This window comes from Akebia trifoliata, chromosome 13 (genome assembly GCF_017979445.1).
Source record: "Akebia trifoliata isolate Shusen 1 chromosome 13, ASM1797944v1, whole genome shotgun sequence".
Classification (NCBI taxonomy): Eukaryota; Viridiplantae; Streptophyta; class Magnoliopsida; order Ranunculales; family Lardizabalaceae; genus Akebia; species Akebia trifoliata.
In genome coordinates, this window is record NC_141387.1 from 12,224,215 (window position 1) to 12,245,109 (window position 20,895).

The 20,895-nt window shown below is 31.5% G+C and overlaps 1 protein-coding gene across 1 annotated transcript; it reads right to left on the minus strand.

Moving 5' to 3' along the window:
• Nucleotides 1–13,037: 13,037 nt before the first annotated feature.
• LOC147387883 (beta-glucosidase 24-like) lies at nt 13,038–14,601 on the minus strand. Its single transcript, XM_086421819.1, has 5 exons — nt 14,386–14,601; nt 14,262–14,293; nt 14,022–14,127; nt 13,773–13,881; nt 13,038–13,335 (listed from the first exon to the last, which is right to left on the minus strand). Exons 1-5 carry the CDS (start codon nt 14,564–14,566, stop codon nt 13,191–13,193), a joined length of 573 nt encoding a protein of 190 aa, XP_086277945.1. The 5' UTR covers nt 14,567–14,601; the 3' UTR covers nt 13,038–13,190.
• Between the last annotated feature and the right edge of the window lie 6,294 nt (nt 14,602–20,895).

The following is a 20,895-nucleotide window of genomic DNA, read 5'->3' on the forward strand; positions in this document are numbered from 1 at the left end:
ATGATGGCCTGATTCAGGTTGATATTAGAATATTTATAGTGTCCCAATAGCTTGCCCAACGATGTGGAAATAATACACGTTTTCTCCAGCCAGTGGTTCTTTACCTACACGAAACATTACGTTGAGTAATTAAATTTTCCTAATGACCAATTGCCAGGATTAGAATTTTATATGCTAAAAAAGTCCAATCTAAAGAGGCTGCGGAAGTAATCTTGAAATTGGTCAACTAAAGGGAAGTCTAAGAATTCGACTTGCAGATCGCTTGTTTTAAATAAAACAATTTGGTAATTTGGATATCGGTTGGAATCTAGTGACTTAAGAATGAGTCATGAAAAAACACATGTATGCATGTGTCTATATCACCTAATAAACAAATATATAATACACCATGAATTAAGGTCTCATGTATGCATGTGATTTAATAGACCCCTTTTAATTGTATTTTTTTTCCTAAGAAGACCAGTTTTGATTAATGGGCAGTAACATGGGTTTTCTTTCTAAAAACCCTACAAGATTTTGGAGGTGATTAACAGTCTAGTTCATAAACTTTTCTTTCTAAAAACCCCCTCATCATAAGAAAAGCTTTGAAGTACCCAAAATATCCTTTTTCACTTCTTTACACTCAATTGGGTTTTACAACCCTGATTGTGATCCATTCTATTTTTTTTTTTTTTTATGACGGATGACGAACGGAAAACGATATAATCATAATTTCAAATTCTTAGTCACAATTTCCTATCTATTCTAACAATTTGTACCAACAATCAATGAACCAAGAATGGCTTGCATACAATTTTAAAGATATAGGTGCAACTTTAGATCTGTTCGTCTATTTTTGTTATATACCTACGGGTCTTTAATGAAGATCTATTCACTATTGAGTTTGATACTTGAAAAATAGTGAACCATCAAGCCCGACGGTAGAAAACTCAACAATTGTTGAGTTCAAAGTTTTAAAGTGAAATGCACATATAATAACAGCAAAATGAAAACTCAGAACAAAAAGTTACACACTAATTTAGATTACCAAAGTTTAATCTTAAACTGAGCCTACTTTTAATCCAAACATCCATTTCGCTATTATGATATATGTATTTTGGGTATCTTGTGATCATCTATTTAGTGGCAAGTTCGACACTTGAAAAATCAGAAAGTGTTTGGCATGAAATTTGGAAAATTAAAATGTGTTAAACTTGACAATTTAAAGTGGCAAGCTCATTGGTTGTTGAAGCGTCAAGTGTTCCACTGGATAGACCTACACAAAATATCCAAAATGAATAATATTTTTATTTTGCTAATGAACTGAATTAATAATAGCAAAATAGATACTCGGATAAAAGGTTACACTTTGATTAAGTCTATCCAATCTGGTTGGGATGAGGTAGAGAAAAGATAATTTAAATTCAAATACTATCTATAAATTAATGATTTTAGGGAGTAGGGAGGGAAGTCGACGAGGAAGATCCCTTTGTTTCTCATGAAAAAAGGGTCCGAAGGAGCTTATCCATTAAACAAACCGTAACTTTTGATCCGTATGTTTATTTTATAATTATGATTATATATGCATTATGGGTATTTTGCGAAGATCCATTCAGTGGAGTGTGGATAGTGCTAAGCGATAAGCTTGTCTCTTAAAAGCTTTGAGTAATACGCTTTCTGATTTTTCAAGCTTCGACCTCGCTTCGAATAGATCTTCACAGAATACTCGGCATGCAAGTGTAATAATAAACAACAAACATCAGGATCAGAAGGTATGTATTAATCTTTAAAATTATGAATATATTTTGTTCATTTGTCATTCATTGTCACAAATCGTTGGAATGGGTTGCAATTGTGGTTGAAAATTCAGATTAGATAAAAGAGGTGTGAAAATGTATTTTGGGTTTGTCAAAACCTTTCTTAAGGTGAAGGGCATTTACAACGAATTTTTTTTAAGAGAAAATACAAGTCGTCCTACATCAAGATGATGTCTTTGGTTGAATTATTACGTATCCCAATTATTTACAAAGTCAATACAACATAAATAGTCCAAGTTGTAAAATTATTTACGTTTATTTCTTTTGGACTTTCTTTCTAATATTTTCCTAGAAATACTCCCGTAACCATTTTTCTATGAAATACAAATTCCCTGCAATCAAACAGACCTTTATGTTTTTGAAATATAAAAATGCCAATCTCTGAATTGTTTGAAATATAAAAATATGACCAATGAATCTAAATCATAGTAAAAGATGGTCAAATCTAGTCGATAGAAATCACCAATCAAATATTAAAAGGCCAGTGGGCAAGAAAGAATATTCTAAGCAATATTTGTTGAATTGGATAACCACCCAACATGGACTATTGTATTAAGTCATTACAAAATTTTAAGTTTTTAGCGGGGGTCAAAAACAGTTGTAAATACAAAAAAATCCCTGCTATTATTAATAGTGATGGCCACGTGTAAAGCCGTTATAGGTGGCGAAGTTAAAGGCCATATGAAGGCGGTCAAAAACCGCCTCTAATTGATTGTATTAGCGTCGCTAGAGGTATGAATGAGACCTATAGTGACGGTCAAAAACCGCCGCTAATTGAAATTATTACCGTCGCTAGATATAAATGAGATCTATGGTGGTGGTCACAAACTGTAACTAATTGATTGTATTACCATCGCTATAAATATAAATGAGACCTATTGTGCTTGCAGTGGCCGCCACTAATTAATATTTTAGCGTAACTATAAATACGATTTTGAATGCCTATAGTGGCGGTAATGACCGCCGCTAATAAATTTTTTTTTAATTTTAAAATTATTTGTAACTAAATACTTATTTTTATACAACATGTTAATTAAACACAATTACTTAGTAAATCAAATTAGTTAAAGAGAAAAGTATAACAAAATAATAAGTCGATTGAATTAAAAATCAATACTTATAAATCCATGTTTGTCACTCAAAAAACAAAAACTATTATGGTGGTTGTTGTGGACACTGATCATTGTCGGGTTGATTGTGCTGCTCATCAACCTACACTTCATATACATTAATCAAATTAGTTATATCAATCAATATTTATTTATTAAAAAAATATTTTAAAACACAACATATTCAATTATCAGTGAGAATTTACATTTCTCATTAGAGTAATGATCAATTCCTTGAATCTTTGCACCTCAACATCTCTCACAATTTTGGTTCAGCATTCTCACATGAGTCAGAGCATGTCTCCTATAATGTCAAGTTGTTAACCATGGTGAGTTTCAAATTGTCAAAACAAGCAAACATCAAATAGCTTAATGAGTTGGGATTGATGAATTAATGAAAAATGACTCATATAAAAACAGATCACTACAACCACTTGGGACCATTTGAACATAGAATTTTGACCAAGTCTAAGATGAAATAACAAAAATGCATGTTTTTCCACACAGACTTTGTTAATGGTCAAGAGAGCTATATCTAAATTTTTTAAAATATCATCTAATTTTCATAATTAAAGAGTAAAAATAAGGTAATAAATACAACATGAAAAATGACTCATATAGGTGAAGCTGATCCACAATATATGTACTTCAGAATTGGAAGAATTTGATGACTAATCATAAAATGCTCCTTGAGATTGATTCACCATTTGGCGAACCAAACAGTGAAGATACAATTATTATTATTATTATTATTTTAGAAGTGCATTATCTTTGCCTACATCTATGAGCTGGGTTCATTCTAGAGTGATGAACCGGGAACTCAAATTCGAACTTAAATGGGATAACCATTCAAGGTTCCTCAATTGTGGGAACTAAAATCTATAGAAACTGTACCTGGCGTTATCATCCATGCCCCAAATGCTACTAGTTATGACAACTAAAGATGTCAATTATGTGTAGGAGGCAGGGCTGATCATTTTAGTTATGAAAGGCAGTTGAACTGAGCCTACTTTTGATCACAAAGTTACACACTAATTTAGATTACCAAAGTTTAATCTTAAACTGAGCCTACTTTTGATCCAAACATCCATTTCGCTATTATGATATATGTATTTCAGGTATCTTGTGATCATCTATCTAGTGACAAGTTCGACACTTGAAAAATCAGAAAGTGTTTGACATGATGTTTGAAAAATTAAAAAGCATTGAACTTGACAATTTAAAGTGACAAGCTCAGTGGTTGTTGAAGCGTCAAGCGTTCCACAGGATAGACCCACACAAAATATCCGAAATGAATAATATTTTTATTTTTATTTTGCTAATCGAAATGAATGATATAATAATAGCAAAATAGATACTCGGATAAAAGGTTACACTTTGATTAAGTCTATCCAATCTGATTGGAATATGGAACGAGAGATCATCCTACTTTAAACATGTCCTAATTCAAATCACCTAACAACCTTTATATATCTAAGGTTGGGTTGAGGCAAAGAAAAGATAATTTAAATTCAAATACTATCTATAAATTAATGATTTTAGGGAGTAGGGAAGGTAGTCGACGAGGATGATCCCTCTGTTTCTCATGAAAAATGAGTCCAAAGGAGCTTATCCATTAAACAAACCGTAACTTTTGATCCCCGTGTTTATTTTATCATTACGATTATATATGCATTATGGGTATTTCGCAAAAATCTATTCAGTGGAGAGTGCTAGGCAATAAGTTTGTATCTTAAAAGCTTCGAGTAAGACTCTTTATGATTTTTCAAGCTTCGATCTCACTTCTAATAGATCTTTACAGAATACTCGGCATGCAAGTATAATAATAAAAAACAAACATCAAGATCAAATGGTACGCATTAATCTTTAAAATTATGAATATATCTTTTTTCATTCGTCATTCATTGTCACAAATCGTTGGGAATGGATCGCAATCGTGGTTGAAAAATTCAGATAAGATAAAAGAGGTGTGAAAAGGTGTTTTGGAATACAAATTCCCTGCAATCAAACAGACCCTTATGATTTTGAAATGTGATGGGTGAATACGTTGTTGAATTGGAGAATAAGGAACGCCAATCTTTGAATTGTTTGAAATATAACAATGTGACCTATGAATCTAAATCATAGTGAAAGATGGTCAAATCAAATGGATAGAAATCACCAATCAAAGATTAAAAGGTAAATGGGCAAGAAAGAATATTCTAAGCAATATTCGTATTGGAGAACTTGAATTGGATAACCACCCAACATGGACTATTGTATTAAGTTTGACAAAGGTTTCCTTCTCTTAGTAATTAATGAAATCTTATCGGTTTTTTAATATAGATCTAAAAGTATTTCTTCATAACTTGGAGCACTTTACATGTAGACCAAAGAAATTGTTAGGGAGAGAAATCGAAATTTGTGAAGGGATGGAAACGTAAAAAATAAGTTAGATTTAGAATGGTTGTTCTAGAATAGCTTGAAAAATCAAAATAAACATATTTTATATTACTCTTAGAATCAGATAAACATATTAATTAATTTCTTAGTCGTGCTGGAGTAACATTGAAATTGACATCGTTTAGGACATTGGTGTGCGAAGAATCATAGATGCTTCTCACTTGTATCTCGATTAAAAGCCTATATGGTTTTATAAACACATCCACATCAGCAATGTCTGCAACGATGTCAATTTCAATGTTACTTCAGCATTTTACTTGTGGGACTGTTTTAGTGATGGTTCGAAAATCAATTTTGTTAGGGCTGTTTTGTTGGTTTGGGCATCAAGTCTTATGGATTTTTTCTTTCCACGTGGAAAATCAATGTTTATGGGACCAGTTCTAACCCTCTACCTTCTCAAAAAACAAAGAGCATTTCTCTTAGGTATTTTATTTTCAAAAATAAAAAAACATATATTATCAATGTAAAAATATTTTTTTCTATTAAACATAATTTTTCAAACAATACTCATAGAACGGAGGTTTTATTAGGGCTGTCACCGGATGCTTATCAGTTTGGATACAACAATATCCGAATCCGAATCCGAATCTGAATCTGATATTTTTATCTGATATCCGAATTCGAATTCGACGGATATTCTAAAACTCTATTCGAATTCGAATCTGATTATCTTATCGGATATCGGATAATATCCGATTAGAATTCAAATAATTTGTATATAAAAATAAAAATAAAAACATAATTTTTCCTTATCCAATTGATTTGTCATTATTAAAAATAAAATTTATTATATATTATATATTATATTATTTATATAATAAATAAATAAATAAAATAATAAATATTATATTATTTGTATAAAAAAACTAACCAAATAAAATAATATATATTATATATTATTTCGAATCGAATATCATCAGATTCGAAATGTTAATATCTGAGTTGTATCCGATAAGGATTCGAATGTATAAAACTATCCGAATTCAAATCCAATATCCAATTAAAATTTTTGGATAATACCAGATTTTTTGAATTCGAATTCAAATTAGATTCAAATTTTCAACCATCCATTGACACCCCTAGGTTTTATTAAGAAATCATGCTAGCCTAACTACGTAGTAAGATTTCAAATGTTACTAAAGGTCGTTGGAACACATGGATTACCAAATTGTCAATTTAACACCACAGTCCTATAAATTTCATCAAACAACAAAAGTATTTTTTAAAATGAGCATTTATTATTAAATAAGAAGTCCGGCTAGCCTGACTAACTTAGTAAGATTTCAAATCTTACTAAGGATCGTTGAGCCCACATGGATTACCAAATTGGCAATCCAACACTGCAGCCCTATAAATTTAATTTAAAAAAAAAAACTCATATTTAAATAATCAAATGAAAAAAAATAATGAGAAAAAACCTTTTCTGACTTCATCCAACGTGTTGAAATTGATGACTACCATATTCTTAAATTTAAAATTAAAATTCAACAGTAAAAGAATTTTTTTTTTTTAAAGAAAAATCAAAGTACTTAGAAAATTTTGTTCTCTAGAACCCGAGAACATTAAAAACTTTCCGAAAGTGGGCTTGACCTAAGGAATTTTTCAAAAAATTTTAAAACCCAATTTTCGATAAGTTAGATGGATCAAAGGCCATTTTCAGAGGAAATTTTAAGCTTGGCCAAACCTTACCTTCAACCAGGCCATATTTAATCCTGTAATGACCTCACCCATGCCAAGGGTCATTTTTGGTATGACTGAGCCTAGGGTTCGTTTAGGGTTAAAATTTTGCTTGGCTGAATTTTAGTTTGGCCAGGGTTGAATTTTGGTTAAATTTGGCTTAGGACAGTTAAGACCCATGTGTGCTCAATTTTTTTTAAAGGAAAATGACCCCCCTAACCCCCTTCTTAGTAGTTTTTCCCTCAAGAAATCTCTCTTCTTTTACACCACTTTGGTCTTCTCGTAATTTCTCAAATCTCCTAACAAAGATTTTGTCTTACTTGGTCCTCACTTAAGGATAATTACCTCCCTAACCCAAGTTTGTTACGACTTATTAGAATGAATTCTCACTTCTACTTTTTTTTCATATTCTTCAAAATTCAAAAAGTTTTCATGGCATTCAATGTTATTTTACCAAGTTCAAAAGTCTATGACCACTTTAACCTCCATAGAGAATTTTCTAGAATTTGTCTCAATTGACCCTTGCACTCCCAATTTGTTGGATACTCTATTAAAGGAAGTGACCAAAGATGCAAAAAACCTATCATTTAATTACATTCTAGAAATTGCTGGGCTTTTACTAATCTATCCATTGATCATCATAATTAGTATAACCCTAGATAAGTGAAAGACCATCAAGACCACGGAAATGATGAGTAATCCAGCCACAACCCACCTATCAATATCGATAATGTCTCAATCCACCTAACCATCATCAATCAACCCGCCTCATCATCCAAAATCCAGCCACAACCCAAATCCATCGAAAAATCCATCATCTCCATACCCATATCCACCCCAAAATCCAACCGAAACCATCTAGTTCGTCCCATTCTATCCAAATAAATCAAAATAAAATCCAATAAACCATGTCCACAACCTTCCTAAGCATTAACCTGAGCTAAATCAAAGGAGAATCGAAGGAAAAGTGAAAGAAAAATACCTTTGAATGGGTTGGAGATACGATTAGGCACAAATCCAAGTTCAAACGTACGAAATCGGAATTCAAGAGATTTGATGCGCCAATGGAGGTTGAGATTCTCGAGATTTGCATCATTTAGGTCTGTACCCAACCCAAGATCAATTCTCATGCCGTTAGCCCATGTACGAGAAGTTCGATCAATGAAGTTTTAGGAGAGAGCTGAGACCAAATCGTGGATTGGAATGAAAGTAAACACCAAATGGGGTGTTCATGGTTTTAAGGTTCTAAACAGTCCAACAACTACCAATGGCCTAGGCACAAAACGGGCTCCCATCATTAACCCACAACCTAGTGTATGCCCCTCTAGCCATGACATGCCTCACGGCCAGATCATTTTGAAAATTTTGGAAAAAATACCCACAAAAAATTGAAATATATATATATATAGATATGATGAAATTTTTGAAAAGAGTAAAAAACTGCAAAAGAAAAAAATACAAAAAAAAATAAAATAAAAATAAAAATAAAATAAAAAACGAGCAAAAAAAGTGCAAAATGGAAACAAAGCAAAATATCGAAAGTTAAAAAAAAAAAGTGAGAAAAAGAAAATGATAGTAAAAAGGGTATTCTTGGTTTAATGCAGGGGCACACTACTCAAGGACAAGGAAAAAGTCTTAGAAAGTCATTCCGGAACACCGAGCAAAAGGAAGTCAATGAATAAAAAAGCAACAAAATAAAAAGAAGAGATATTCTCGAAAATGAATCCACGATTATCTTACTGATCAAGGGTGTGGCGTAATAGTAAGAGCTTAAGGTCCCCACGGGGGCATGCATTCAAACCTTAACCACCTCTTTCAAAGGTAGAAGAAGATCATGAAGATTTCAAAGCAAAATTGCAAGAAGTTGATCTAGTCACACTAAAGATAAACAAAAGATTTAAGCCATTTTCGTCATCATTTCTTTTTAGACGATCCCAGAGCTCTACATTGTACAAGTAGATCGATTTGAGGTTTCAAAGACCATATATCAAGATATGGAACAAAGAATCAAGCAGTACATCATCCCTATCATTCACAAAGCTTGAGAAAGTTACCTCTTACCTTGTGCTTTATTTCACTTTATTCTTAGACCGTTGAAATGAGACTGGAAACGCGTAAAGTTTGAACTCGTTCGAATAAATAGGAATTTGATTGTATGTCTTTGTGATTCGTTGCCGACAACTCTAACAAATAGGGGTAGTTGTAAACACCCCAATTTATCCAAACTGAGCCTAAAAACTCTCAAAATTCAATTAAGAGAAGTATGATTTAAGTCTTCAAGTTGGATCGAGTGAGGCCTACTTTAGTGGAGACCAAATCTCCAAATTAGTAATTTCAAAAGCCTGGCCTTAAGTAACCCACGGCCAAAGAAATTTTCCTCAGGGTCATGGGTCACCCATCACCTAGTGCATTTTGCTAATAGAACCTTGAGTTGATCATCTTTTTAGTCAATTTTGACATTCAAACATCCTCACCCTAGGTCCATTCGGTTGAGTTTGTTAGAACCCATATGTTTATTAATATGCTTAGGAAAAATGACTCCTTAAACCCCTTTGTTAATAGCTTATTCTTTAAGAAAATCCATTTTTCTTCCAATCCATACTCTTGTATTAGCCTCCATAATTCTTCAAAGCATAACCATTTTAGTCTTTATTTCTTCTTCTATAATTTACTCTAAGTCACCGTTGATTCCCATTTAGGTAGAATTACTCCCGTAAGGTTAAATTCTTGAGAATTATTAGAAGTACCTTAGCTTAATACCCTCTACCTTGATCATCATTCAAAGAGGATTGAATATAAATTTACAAAATTCAAAAACCTAAGACAATTTTACCCATCCTCAAGAAGTCTTTAGAATCTTGTGTGCAAAGACACTCATATTCCTAGGTTGTTAGAAGTCTAGAAAGGTAGAAAGTCTAGAATACCCAAAATCCAAATACCAATTTACATGTCATTTGGTTTGATTATTCTATAATTGACCTCACGTTTAGAATCTAAGATAACTTTGATCCTCTTTAAGAATTTTCTAGAATTTTTTTGTCTTTTAGCATTCTTTCCATTGATAATCATGATTGGCAAGATTCAATAAAGTGTAAAAGATCATCAAAACCAAAAAGAGGAGAGGTAATTGGGATCTTTTTTTGAGATTTTAGTGAGAATATTGATAACTTGGAGATTTAAGACAAAACTATCATCAAGGATCTCTCAAAATCCTATAAATAGGAGCCCTTCAAAGGAAAAAATAAAGTAAAATTCTAAAGCTCTAAAATTAAATTGAAATCTTCTCTCAAATTTCCTAACTCTTCCCAAACTCTATTTACATAACCTTTCACATCTCCATAAGTCAAACTAGAAGAAGAAGATGAAGAAGGCACTAAGGTGGGATGCTATAGTTAAATTTTTGTTTTCAGACTAATTTCTTCCTAGATCCCTTCTTCTCATACCTTAATTTTTTTTTTTTTCATGTTCATTTAAATTTTAAGTATGCAGTATTTAATTTTATAGTTAGTTTGATGAATTGGAAGTAGAGAGTAATCTCACTTTGGAGGTTATCTTCCCTTACAGTTCACAATAAGCTCCTTATGAGCATTTAATTTTCAAGTTCTTAGTATTTCAATTCTATTTACTTTTACAAGCTTTCGTTTATGTTGGTTAGTTTAATTTTCTTTTCTTTCCCGAGTTGAGAAGAAAGAAAGTAATTCTTCAACCTGACGTAATCTTCCCTCTAATAAGTTATGTAATAAATTTCATTGGAACCTCTTATGCTTACACTATGTGCACACACACCACATCTTTCTATTCTAAAAAGGTTAGAGTTAAAGATGGAAATCTACTTAGATCTACATCTAATTCTTTAAGCCAACAAAACAGTCCCATGGGGACAACATTTCATGCATAAAGGTTTAGTCCCACCATCGGTTGTCTCCAACTTATAGGCATAACTTAAGGACTAAACCAACAAATAAAGACTCCTAAGAGAGCATATAAGAAGAACAATAGCTTTGAGGTCAAAAAATGGTGGAATCTATGTGGATTCCAATCAAAATCAATCTCGTAAAAAATTCAACAAGTATACACTTTGGTTTATAGCTTGGTTATTGTCTCTTTTAATCCATTCTACAAAACTAGATTATATACAATTTTCCTAAATTTTCTCTATAACTTCTTCTACTCTTAAAAAATAATAATAAAAAATAATTTTAAAACTTTATTTAATAGTCATTTTGGTAGTCATTAATAGATGGGAGGGACAAAGAAGTTGTTAGAGACAAGATGTCTAACACATTCCTTGTCCCTCAACCGAACCTCCTTACTTAATTTACTAGGTAAACCTTTACCTTACCATTGAAAATAAGTCACTAAAAATCAAAACATATTTTAAAAATCATTTTAGTGGTGTCCATTCACACTCAAACTCTTTAAATGGTGACAAGTCTAAAACCTCAGTAAATGAGCTCAAACCTCTCCAAAAGTTTCGAAACCCATATATCTACAAAGTATATTACTATATATCAAATCATATTCTTATGTAGATTGATTTGATTTTATTATTAAGTTGATTTATCTAGATTTTATTTCTATTTATGATTACTATGTATTTTTTATATAAATCATAAGAATTTATAAAATTTAAGATTTTGACACGCATATGGTTATTGCTGATTGATCAGAGTTTAGAAAGTCTTTTCTAGAGCCCTAATTTGTATAAACTTTATCAATGAATTGAACACTAAATCCCCTCATTAGACATAATGCATGGTTAGTCCATATTTATGTCGTTTTCAATTTAATTATGTATTTCAGAACTAATAACTATTATTTACGTGTAACATGAATTATTCACGAAGTTTCGAGGCGAATCAGGAAAATCCGAAGCTACCACTTTGATCTAAGATCATAAATAAGATCGTACATCAAAATTCAAGTCAATTGATCAAAACTTTACCGTGACACCATGGTCAATGACAATGGCACAGTCAAAGAAGAAAGTCAAACCTCGAGATTCGTATTGAAACTTGAAGATTGAAATACATTAATATTGAAGTAGGACTTTGATATTTTTGTAATCACAGAATGTTTCTGAAATCCTAATTACCCAAGAAATCCTAATCTGGTCTCTCTATAAATAGGAAATCAGACTAAAGGCATCTCATCTGAGAGATCTTCAATGTCCTCTAGAGGTTAACTTCTCATTTTCTATTATTTTAGTTTAGGTTTTTATATTTTTCTTTCTTAGTTTTATGAAAGTTATAAGGAAGTTTTGTCGATTTCAAGTCAAGAAGAAATAAAGATATTTCTTTCTTTCACTCTCTTCTTTTTTACTTTATTGTTTATTATTCTTACGATATCTATTGGCTAAATCTCCCTTAAATCGATTGAGAAAGCCGGAGCAAGATTTGTTAGTATTTTACTGTTCTCGTAATGACTTAATAATTTTATTGTGATAGTGCATGTATTTATTATTAGGTTGAATATTAAATATTTTCAAAGTTTTGATGGTTTATTTTTTTCATAAGTTTAAGAATAACCATTCTTTACAAAGAACAGTTAATTTTTATCTACTAATCTCGACCTAATTTATTGTATACTTTTATTTCGTTTATATTATAGCTGTTTGATTTTTCGATCCACAAACATTAACTTTGTTTAATGGATTAAGATAAATAAAGAACCAAAATTCACTGATAAAACTTGTGAATGTGGATCCAATTGATCTACACTTTTCTTTTATATTTTTTTTTATATTTTTATTTTAGTAATTTATTTTAGATAAATCATCTCTTGCAAACTATTTTTAATCGTTTCCATAAACTTGAATTGGATTGGAAGTAAAAGTACTTTGGATTAACGTTGTCTCTATGGTTCGACCGTTGCTTTCCAAGGTTTTCTTTTGTTCCTTATTTTATCATCATTTACAACTCGAACATTGATCCAACCTCAATCCAATATGTTACAAATTAGATCCTTAACGAAATTCAATCTTCGTTAAACATTCAACAAATAATATTAATAAACAAGACATTTCTTTATTTCATTAAAACGTACATGACGTGGTACAACATTGAATAACATATCAAATGAGCTTTATTATATAAAAAGAATACAATAAAATTTAATAAACAAATAAAAAAAAAATCACTTAAGCCTTCTTGAGGAATTCCTTGAACTACTGTCCAGATTTTTTGGGATATCTTTTGAGATTATCATTGAAATCAGTGAAGCCCAACCCAAATCGAATGGAATAACCTGCTCCTACTTCCATACAGTCCAATAGAGACCATACACAGTACCCTTTCACCTTCACGTCCTGCCTGTTACATCAAAATATTATTTAACATTAGTAGAAGAACAAATAATTCACTTTCTTCCTCCCCCCCCCCCCCCCCCCCCCTTTTCCTATCTATAATATATATAAATGGTTCAATTAGTGGGCTCACCATATTGATAGAAAAAATTAATAGCATGGGCTTGACCTTTTTTTATTATTATATCATCGAGATATCTCCACACTTTTTGGGAGGAAACTAGTCCATATATACATTCTCACCTCCCAACCCACGAAGTTTCCCAACATGAAATAGAATAAATCAAGAGGCAACCCATTTTCAAACACACGATCAGAGAGAGAGAAACCCCCGTCGCTAGTTTTACCACTAAGTCAAACCCTTAATTTAGCCTACTAATTGAATGGCTTAGATTCTATATAACAATGTGATATGGTAATCCATGATAAGTCTTTCGGCTTTACCTCAAACCTTCTTCAACTGCATAGAGATGGCGTTGAATGAATGAAATTCGATGATTATCCTCAAGTGCTTGCTTGAGTGGAAGAGTATCATTGCGTTGCTCACTAATCCCTGCATTTACCATTGAAATCTCCTAGTAGAAAATAACTCGCAATCTAAGAAGTCAATCTGAAGATCGAAACACCTCATTATTAAACAAACCCATGGTTTGGATTATGTAAAAGACACAATACTAATAAAACTAACCATACCATTTTCAGTGATATAGATTATAGGGTCTTGGTAGTTTTGCTTCATATATATCATGGCATCTCTAAGCCCATCAGGATAGACGTAAAGGATGGTATTGCCAGGAACCTACAAATAAAAATCATGAAATCAAAATTACAAAAATAGTTTAAATAACACATAAGTACTGAGACTTGAATGTATAAAAGAACAAATGTTCAAAATCCTAATTAACTATTGAACACAATTGTGGTCAGTCTTACCGTATCGCCTATTGGTACTCCATTTCTTTCCACTGTAATGAGAAACATAAGATAAGAGTAAAATATTAGATAAGTTAGTATGAAAGAGATAATTGGGACCTATTTGTGTTGTAGAGATTATCACCTTCATTGACCAAAAATTGGTCCTCAGTATAGTTAGGAGGTACAGCATTTGAATTTATTGGTAGGGCTCTGACATATCTTGATGTATAGTAATTGATACCAAAAAAATCACAAGCTCCTTTAACCATTTCTTTCTTCGCAGCGGTGAAAGTTGGAAGTCTGTTCCCCACCAAAGTTCTCATAATAGATGGGTATTCCCCAAATACAAATGGCTCCACAAACCTGATAAACAACAACTCATCATTAGAGTTTTGAGTTAATAGGATTGATTGTTTGTATTAAAGGACAAGAGAAATCATGACCAATGGATTTCACTCAAAACAAATATATAACTCTCAAAAACACGCGATATTAACCTTGTAAACATGAAATCCAATTGTTGGGATTTATCTTAGGGATACGTTATGTATCCTAAGGATAAGTGTTTTATCCCAATTGTTTGATTTCATATTTACACGATAAGGATTGGAGTTTCGTTATGAATTCTTTATCATATTTACATAGATGATGGTTATATGCTTATTACTTAAATATAATCAGTATGTCACGTCTATTATAGTTGGAACTAACCATCCTACTTGAAATGCGAAGGCTCTGGTTGCTGCATCTTTATCTGCTTGAGAGTTTGATAATGGTTCAAACCACTGAATAAGCAACGGCATACCTATTTCACCACCTTGAGTGGCCTGAAAAATAAAAGAACCAGTCAAAATAAATATATACACATTTTTTCGCTAGAGACGCATTTTAGAATAGAAGGGTATCAGAAGATCCATATGTATGTATATCTATTGGTTGGGTTCAATAATTAATAACGTAGCCAAAGTGTATTTCCCTATATGGGCTAATAGTTTCGGAATGGGCCGATTTTTTGTGAGGCTGATCTCTATGGTGAGGAGACCATCCCATTCTTGAAACTTCTAACCCCAATTTACAAGTAGAATTGTGGACCATCAATTTTTACCGTAAATTTGTAAACCACTTTTGATGGAGTTCGAAGTTTTCGAATAGGCTGATTTTTTTTTACCAAGATACCACTAAAATTTATGCTATGAACAAAAATAACACTATGCAATTACCAAAATACCCTAACATCCTCATGAGGCCTTCGACAATATGTGTGTGTAAGTATATATATAGTCCCAGGCATAAATTTTATTTTAATAAAAAGTCGTACTTGAGAGACAACGGGAGACGTAGAAAAGTAAAATTCATGTAAATCACCTGATAATTTTCTCTGTAGTGTTTAGTAGTAACAACATGGGCTAATATGATGTTGTGGGCAACAATGTAAGGAAATCTTGCAGGATCATCTGATATATTAAGTCCTTGTAACTACCCATACTGAGCAAAAATCTGTGGCTCATTAACTATCTGCCAATGCTTGACTCTATCCCCAAAATTTTTGAAGCATATATCACAAAATTTTTTGAAATCTTCCCTAAAAGTAGGAAAAAAAAAAAGAAATTAATGAAAACTTTATTTTACAAATATGTATTATAAAAATGCTCAAAGATGAATAAATATATAATTAAGAAAAAAATGAGATACTCACACTATCTGACGACCCAAAAGGCTATTATACTTGTCAAAACCTTTCTTAAGGTGAAGGGCATTTACAACGAATTTTTTTTAAGAGAAATTACAAGTCGTCCCACATCTAGATGATGTCTTTGGATGAATTATTAGGTATCACAATTATTTACAAAGTCCAAGTTGTAAAATTATTTACCCTCATTTCTTTTGGACAACTTGGCAACCATAATGGTCGGGGTTGGACTTTCTTTCTAATATTTTCCTAGAAATACTCCCGTTACCATTTTTCTATGGAATACAAATTCTCTGCAATAAAACAGACCCTTATGATTTTGAAATATAAAAATGCCAATCTTTGAATTGTTTGAAATATAAAACTGTGACCAATGAATCTAATCATAGTGAAAGATGGTCAAATCTAGTGGATAGAAATCACCAATCAATATTAAAAGGTCAATGGCCAAGAAAGAATATTCTAAGCAGTATTTGTTGAATTGGATAACCACCCAACATGGACTATTGTATTAAGTTTGACAAGAAGTCTTCCTTCTCCAGTAATTCATGAAATCTTGTCGGTTTTTTAATATATATTTAAAAGTATTTCTTGAATTGTTAGGGAGAGAGCGAAATTTATTAAGGGAAGGAAACGTTAAAAATAAGTTAGATTTAGAATGGTTCTACAATAGTTTGAAAAATCAAAATAAACATATTTTATGTTACTCTTTGACTCAGCTAAACATATTAATTAATTTTTTAGTGGTGCTGGAGTAATATTGAAATAGACAACGTTTGCGACATTAGTGTGCACAGAATCTTAGAAGCTTCTTGTATAAACACATCCACGTCAGCAATGTCTGAAAAGGGGTCACTTTCCATGAAAAGCCTATATGGTTGTATAAACACATCCACGTCAGCAATGTCTGAAAAGAGGTCAATTTTAATGAAAAGCCTATATGGTTGTATAAACACATCCACGTCAGCCATGTCTGAAAAGAGCTTTTTTCTTAGGTATTTTATTTATAAAAAAAAAAAACCATACATTATTAAAATAATAATAATATTTTTTTATATTACACACGACTTTTTCAAACATTACTCATAAGACTGAGGTTTTATTAAGAAATAAAACTAGCCTGACTAACTTAGTAAGATTTAAATCTTACCAAAGGTCGTTAGGAACACATGGATTACCAAGTCCTATAAATTTCATCAAAAAATTCCAATTCAAAATTTTTTAGGACAATAAAATTTTTTTTTTTTTAAAATGTGCATTTATTATTAAAAAATAATGAAAAAAAAAACATTTTTTGACTTCATCCAACATGTAAAAATGGACAACTACCGTATTCCTAAATTAAAAATTAAAATTCAACAGTAATAGAATTTTTTTTAAAAAGAAAAATTTAAGTTCTTAGAATTCTATTCTCTACAACTATGTCGCATTGGATCATATATTTTGGATGTCAGAAGCTGATGCGGTCAGGAATTTCGTTATTCTGGTAAGTATTTTTCTTTCATTGGTGTGAATTGAGCTTGTAGGCACCTTATTTTTGCCTAGGTCGAGTTTGAGAGCATTAAAAATCTTCCAAAAATGGGTTTGACCCAATAAAGTTTTTAAAAAAAGTTTAAAACCCAACTTTCGAGAAGTCAGATGGACCGAAGAGGTCATTTTCAAAGAAAATTTTAAGTTTGGCCGAACTTTACCTTCAATCAGATCAAATTTAATCTTGGAATAACCTCACCCACTCCAAAGGTAATTTTTGGTGTGGTCGAACCTAAGGTTCCACCAAGGTTAAAATTTTGCTTGGTTGAACCTTAATTCGACTAGAGTTGAACTTTGATTAAATTTGGCTTAGTCGAGCCATAGGTTCAACCAAATCTATTGGATAATTAAGACCCATGTGTGTTCAAATTTTTTTTAGGGAAAATGACCCCTCTAACCTCGTTCTTAGTAGTTTTTCCCTAAAGAAATCCTTCTTCTTTTACTCTTTTACCCCTCTTCAACTCTCTAACAAATTCCACCACTTTAGTCTTCTCATAATTTCTCAAATCTCCTAACAAAGATTTTGTCTTATTTGGTCATCAGTCAAGGATAATTCCATCACTCAAAGATTTTGTCTTAACCCAAGTTTATTACGACTCATTAGAATGGATTCCTACTTCTACATTTCCCATATTCTTAAAAAGTCAAAGGGTTTTCATGGTATTCAATGTGATTTTACCAATCCTATGACCACTTTGTCTTTCCTAGAGAATTCTTTCGAATTTATATCAATTGACGCTTGTACCCCTAATTTGTTGGATACTTTATCAAAGGAAGTGACCAAAAATGCCAAAAACATATAATCTAATTACACTCTAGAAATTATTGGGCTTTTACTAATCTATGACTTGATCATCAAAATTAGTGAGACCCATAAATGAGTGAAAAACCATCAAGGCCAAGGAAAAGAGGATTAATTGTAATTTTTTATGAAAGTTTTAATGAAGTTATTGAAAACTTGAAGATTTATGACTAATTTATCCTCAAGAGTCTCTTAAACACCTATAAAGAGGAGATCCATTCAAGGCAAAGGAGTAGGAGTTCATTTAATAATCGAAAATTCTAACTGAAAATCTCTTTAACCTCTCTAGCCTCCCATTGTCAAAACTTCTTAAAACCCCTAGAATAAAAATAAAAGAACAAGAAGAATAATAAGCAAAAGGAATAAGAATACCAATCAGTCTCTTTGTAGATTGCTTTACATTCTTTATTTCATGTAATTTAAATTTTATAATATAGATTTTTACTTTCTTTACTTTTCTTGTACTTTAAGTTTCCTAGAATGATAATTCTTTGTTCTATTTTTCAATAAATGGCAATATAGTTAGAAAGGAAACCATCTTAGGAGGTAGGTAATCTTCTCTTGCTAAGTCCATCCCATTCATACACTTTGCACACATCTACTTTTAAAATGACTACAAGTTAAGATGTAGGCCTTCATAGACTTATATCCAATCATTAGAACCAACAAAAACAGTCCAAAAATAGATAAAATCTCATGCATGTAGTTTTGATTCATATATGGTGCGGTTTAAATCATTATACTCACCAAAGATCAAACCAATAAACAAAGTCTCTTAATGGAGCACAAAAGTTAGTTTTGAAGCTTTGAGACCCCAAATGATAAAATCCGTGTAGATTTCTATCAAAGTCTCAAAAGTTTACAAAAAAATCCAGCAAACATCTACTTCTAGTAGTGGCTTGCTCATTGTCTTAATTTGCTCATTTTTCAAATTAAAACTGTAAGCAATTTTCTTAACTATTCTCTATAATTTCCTCTACTCTCAAAACTTTAAAATGAGTCTTTAATTTCACATTTAGTCAATCAATTGGCAACCATCTTAGGATGGGAGGGATAAGGTGCCTAACACTTTCCTTGTCACTCAACCAAACCTTCATACTTTAATTTTCTAGGTAGACATTTTCCTCTTATCCTTTGGATATGTGTATCACCACAAATAAAGATAAAAAATTTTAAACTTTTTTGTAATGTCCATTTATACTTTAATTGAATGGTGGCGACTCTTATACCCGTGTAGATGAGCTTAAACCTTCCTAAAGGTTTTGAAGCCCATGTATCTATAGGGCTTAGACTCATGTCTCAGTTGATTTGACACGTTGCAAAATAATTTTGAGGTCATGTTATCCATGTGAACTGCCATGTTGGTAAAATAACGTGTCTGGTACCTAACACATTTCGTACCTAACCTTGCATCACTTTCTATTAAAAGACAAAAGCATTATTTCTGGTAAATAATCGTCTCAATGTTTGTTAAATAGTCTTTCAGTCTCATACAAGTTACAAGATACCCTATCATTTTGTTTCCTTTTTTTTTTTAATCTAAGTTTGATTCCCAAATGATTTTTTTCCCTTGGATTCATTATTTTTTATCATGAACTTCTATTGAACTATTTTTTGTTTGATCAATAAGGATGAAAGTTTCTAAAATTGTTTTAACTGAAGGGGAAGAAGAGTTGAGAACTACAAACATTCTCCTCTAGTTATTTTTTTATATCCTCTATCATCAATAATAATGTGAGCACCAATGATGGCTCTAGAACCTTTTAGTTGTTAATAAAATACTTGTATTGTTCCTCCTTTCACTTATATTTTGTCATCTCTCTAGTATTGAAAGTGTGCATATTCACCTTCACCATCTTAATGCATTTTATTTTGAGTCACGCTAACTTACTTAGCTCTTTCAAGCTTCATCCTTATTTCTTGCTCTCTTTTTTTCTCATCCATATCAATGAGGATTCACTATTTGAGTGGGTATTTAATAGGATTCTATTCTTGATTTGACAAGTGTAATGGTTCTGATGTACCAACAACATTTATCACAAAAATATGTTCATATTTTGATGTGAGTTCACAACTACATTTTAAAATGTGACTTGTTCTCTTTGGTTTTCTGCTTTGTTGGTTCTCTTCAAATATTATAAAATTTGTATTATGTTATCCTCCCGCTAATGTATTACTAAAGAAATAATAAATGTTGTCAGTTATTTTGTTTTGCATAAAAGGATAAGCAAATTCTCATTTTCGTTTTATGTTGATAACAGATGGATTTTCGTTCAAAGTGAAAATCTCATTCATAACCTTTGTCGTAGGGAAGCATATACTTCTTTGAATGGTGAAATTAAATAGTTCTAATTATTAATTTTATTATTGGTGCAGTGCTCTTTATTAATGAAACTTTGAGCATGCATTTACTAGTAAAATTGTGCAACCACTTCATGAAATCTTTGGAATGTAGGAACTTTTGATAAGTTTGTCTTTGTCATGAGAAATGCTTACTCAAAATATTTCTCTCTGTGGATAGCCTGGTGTTAGTCTATGGGTTGATCTAGTAAAGGGGTGTTTTGAATTAAGTTTCGGTTGAAAAGGAAAGATTTGGTAATAATATCTTTGAATATTAAGATTTTTGTTAG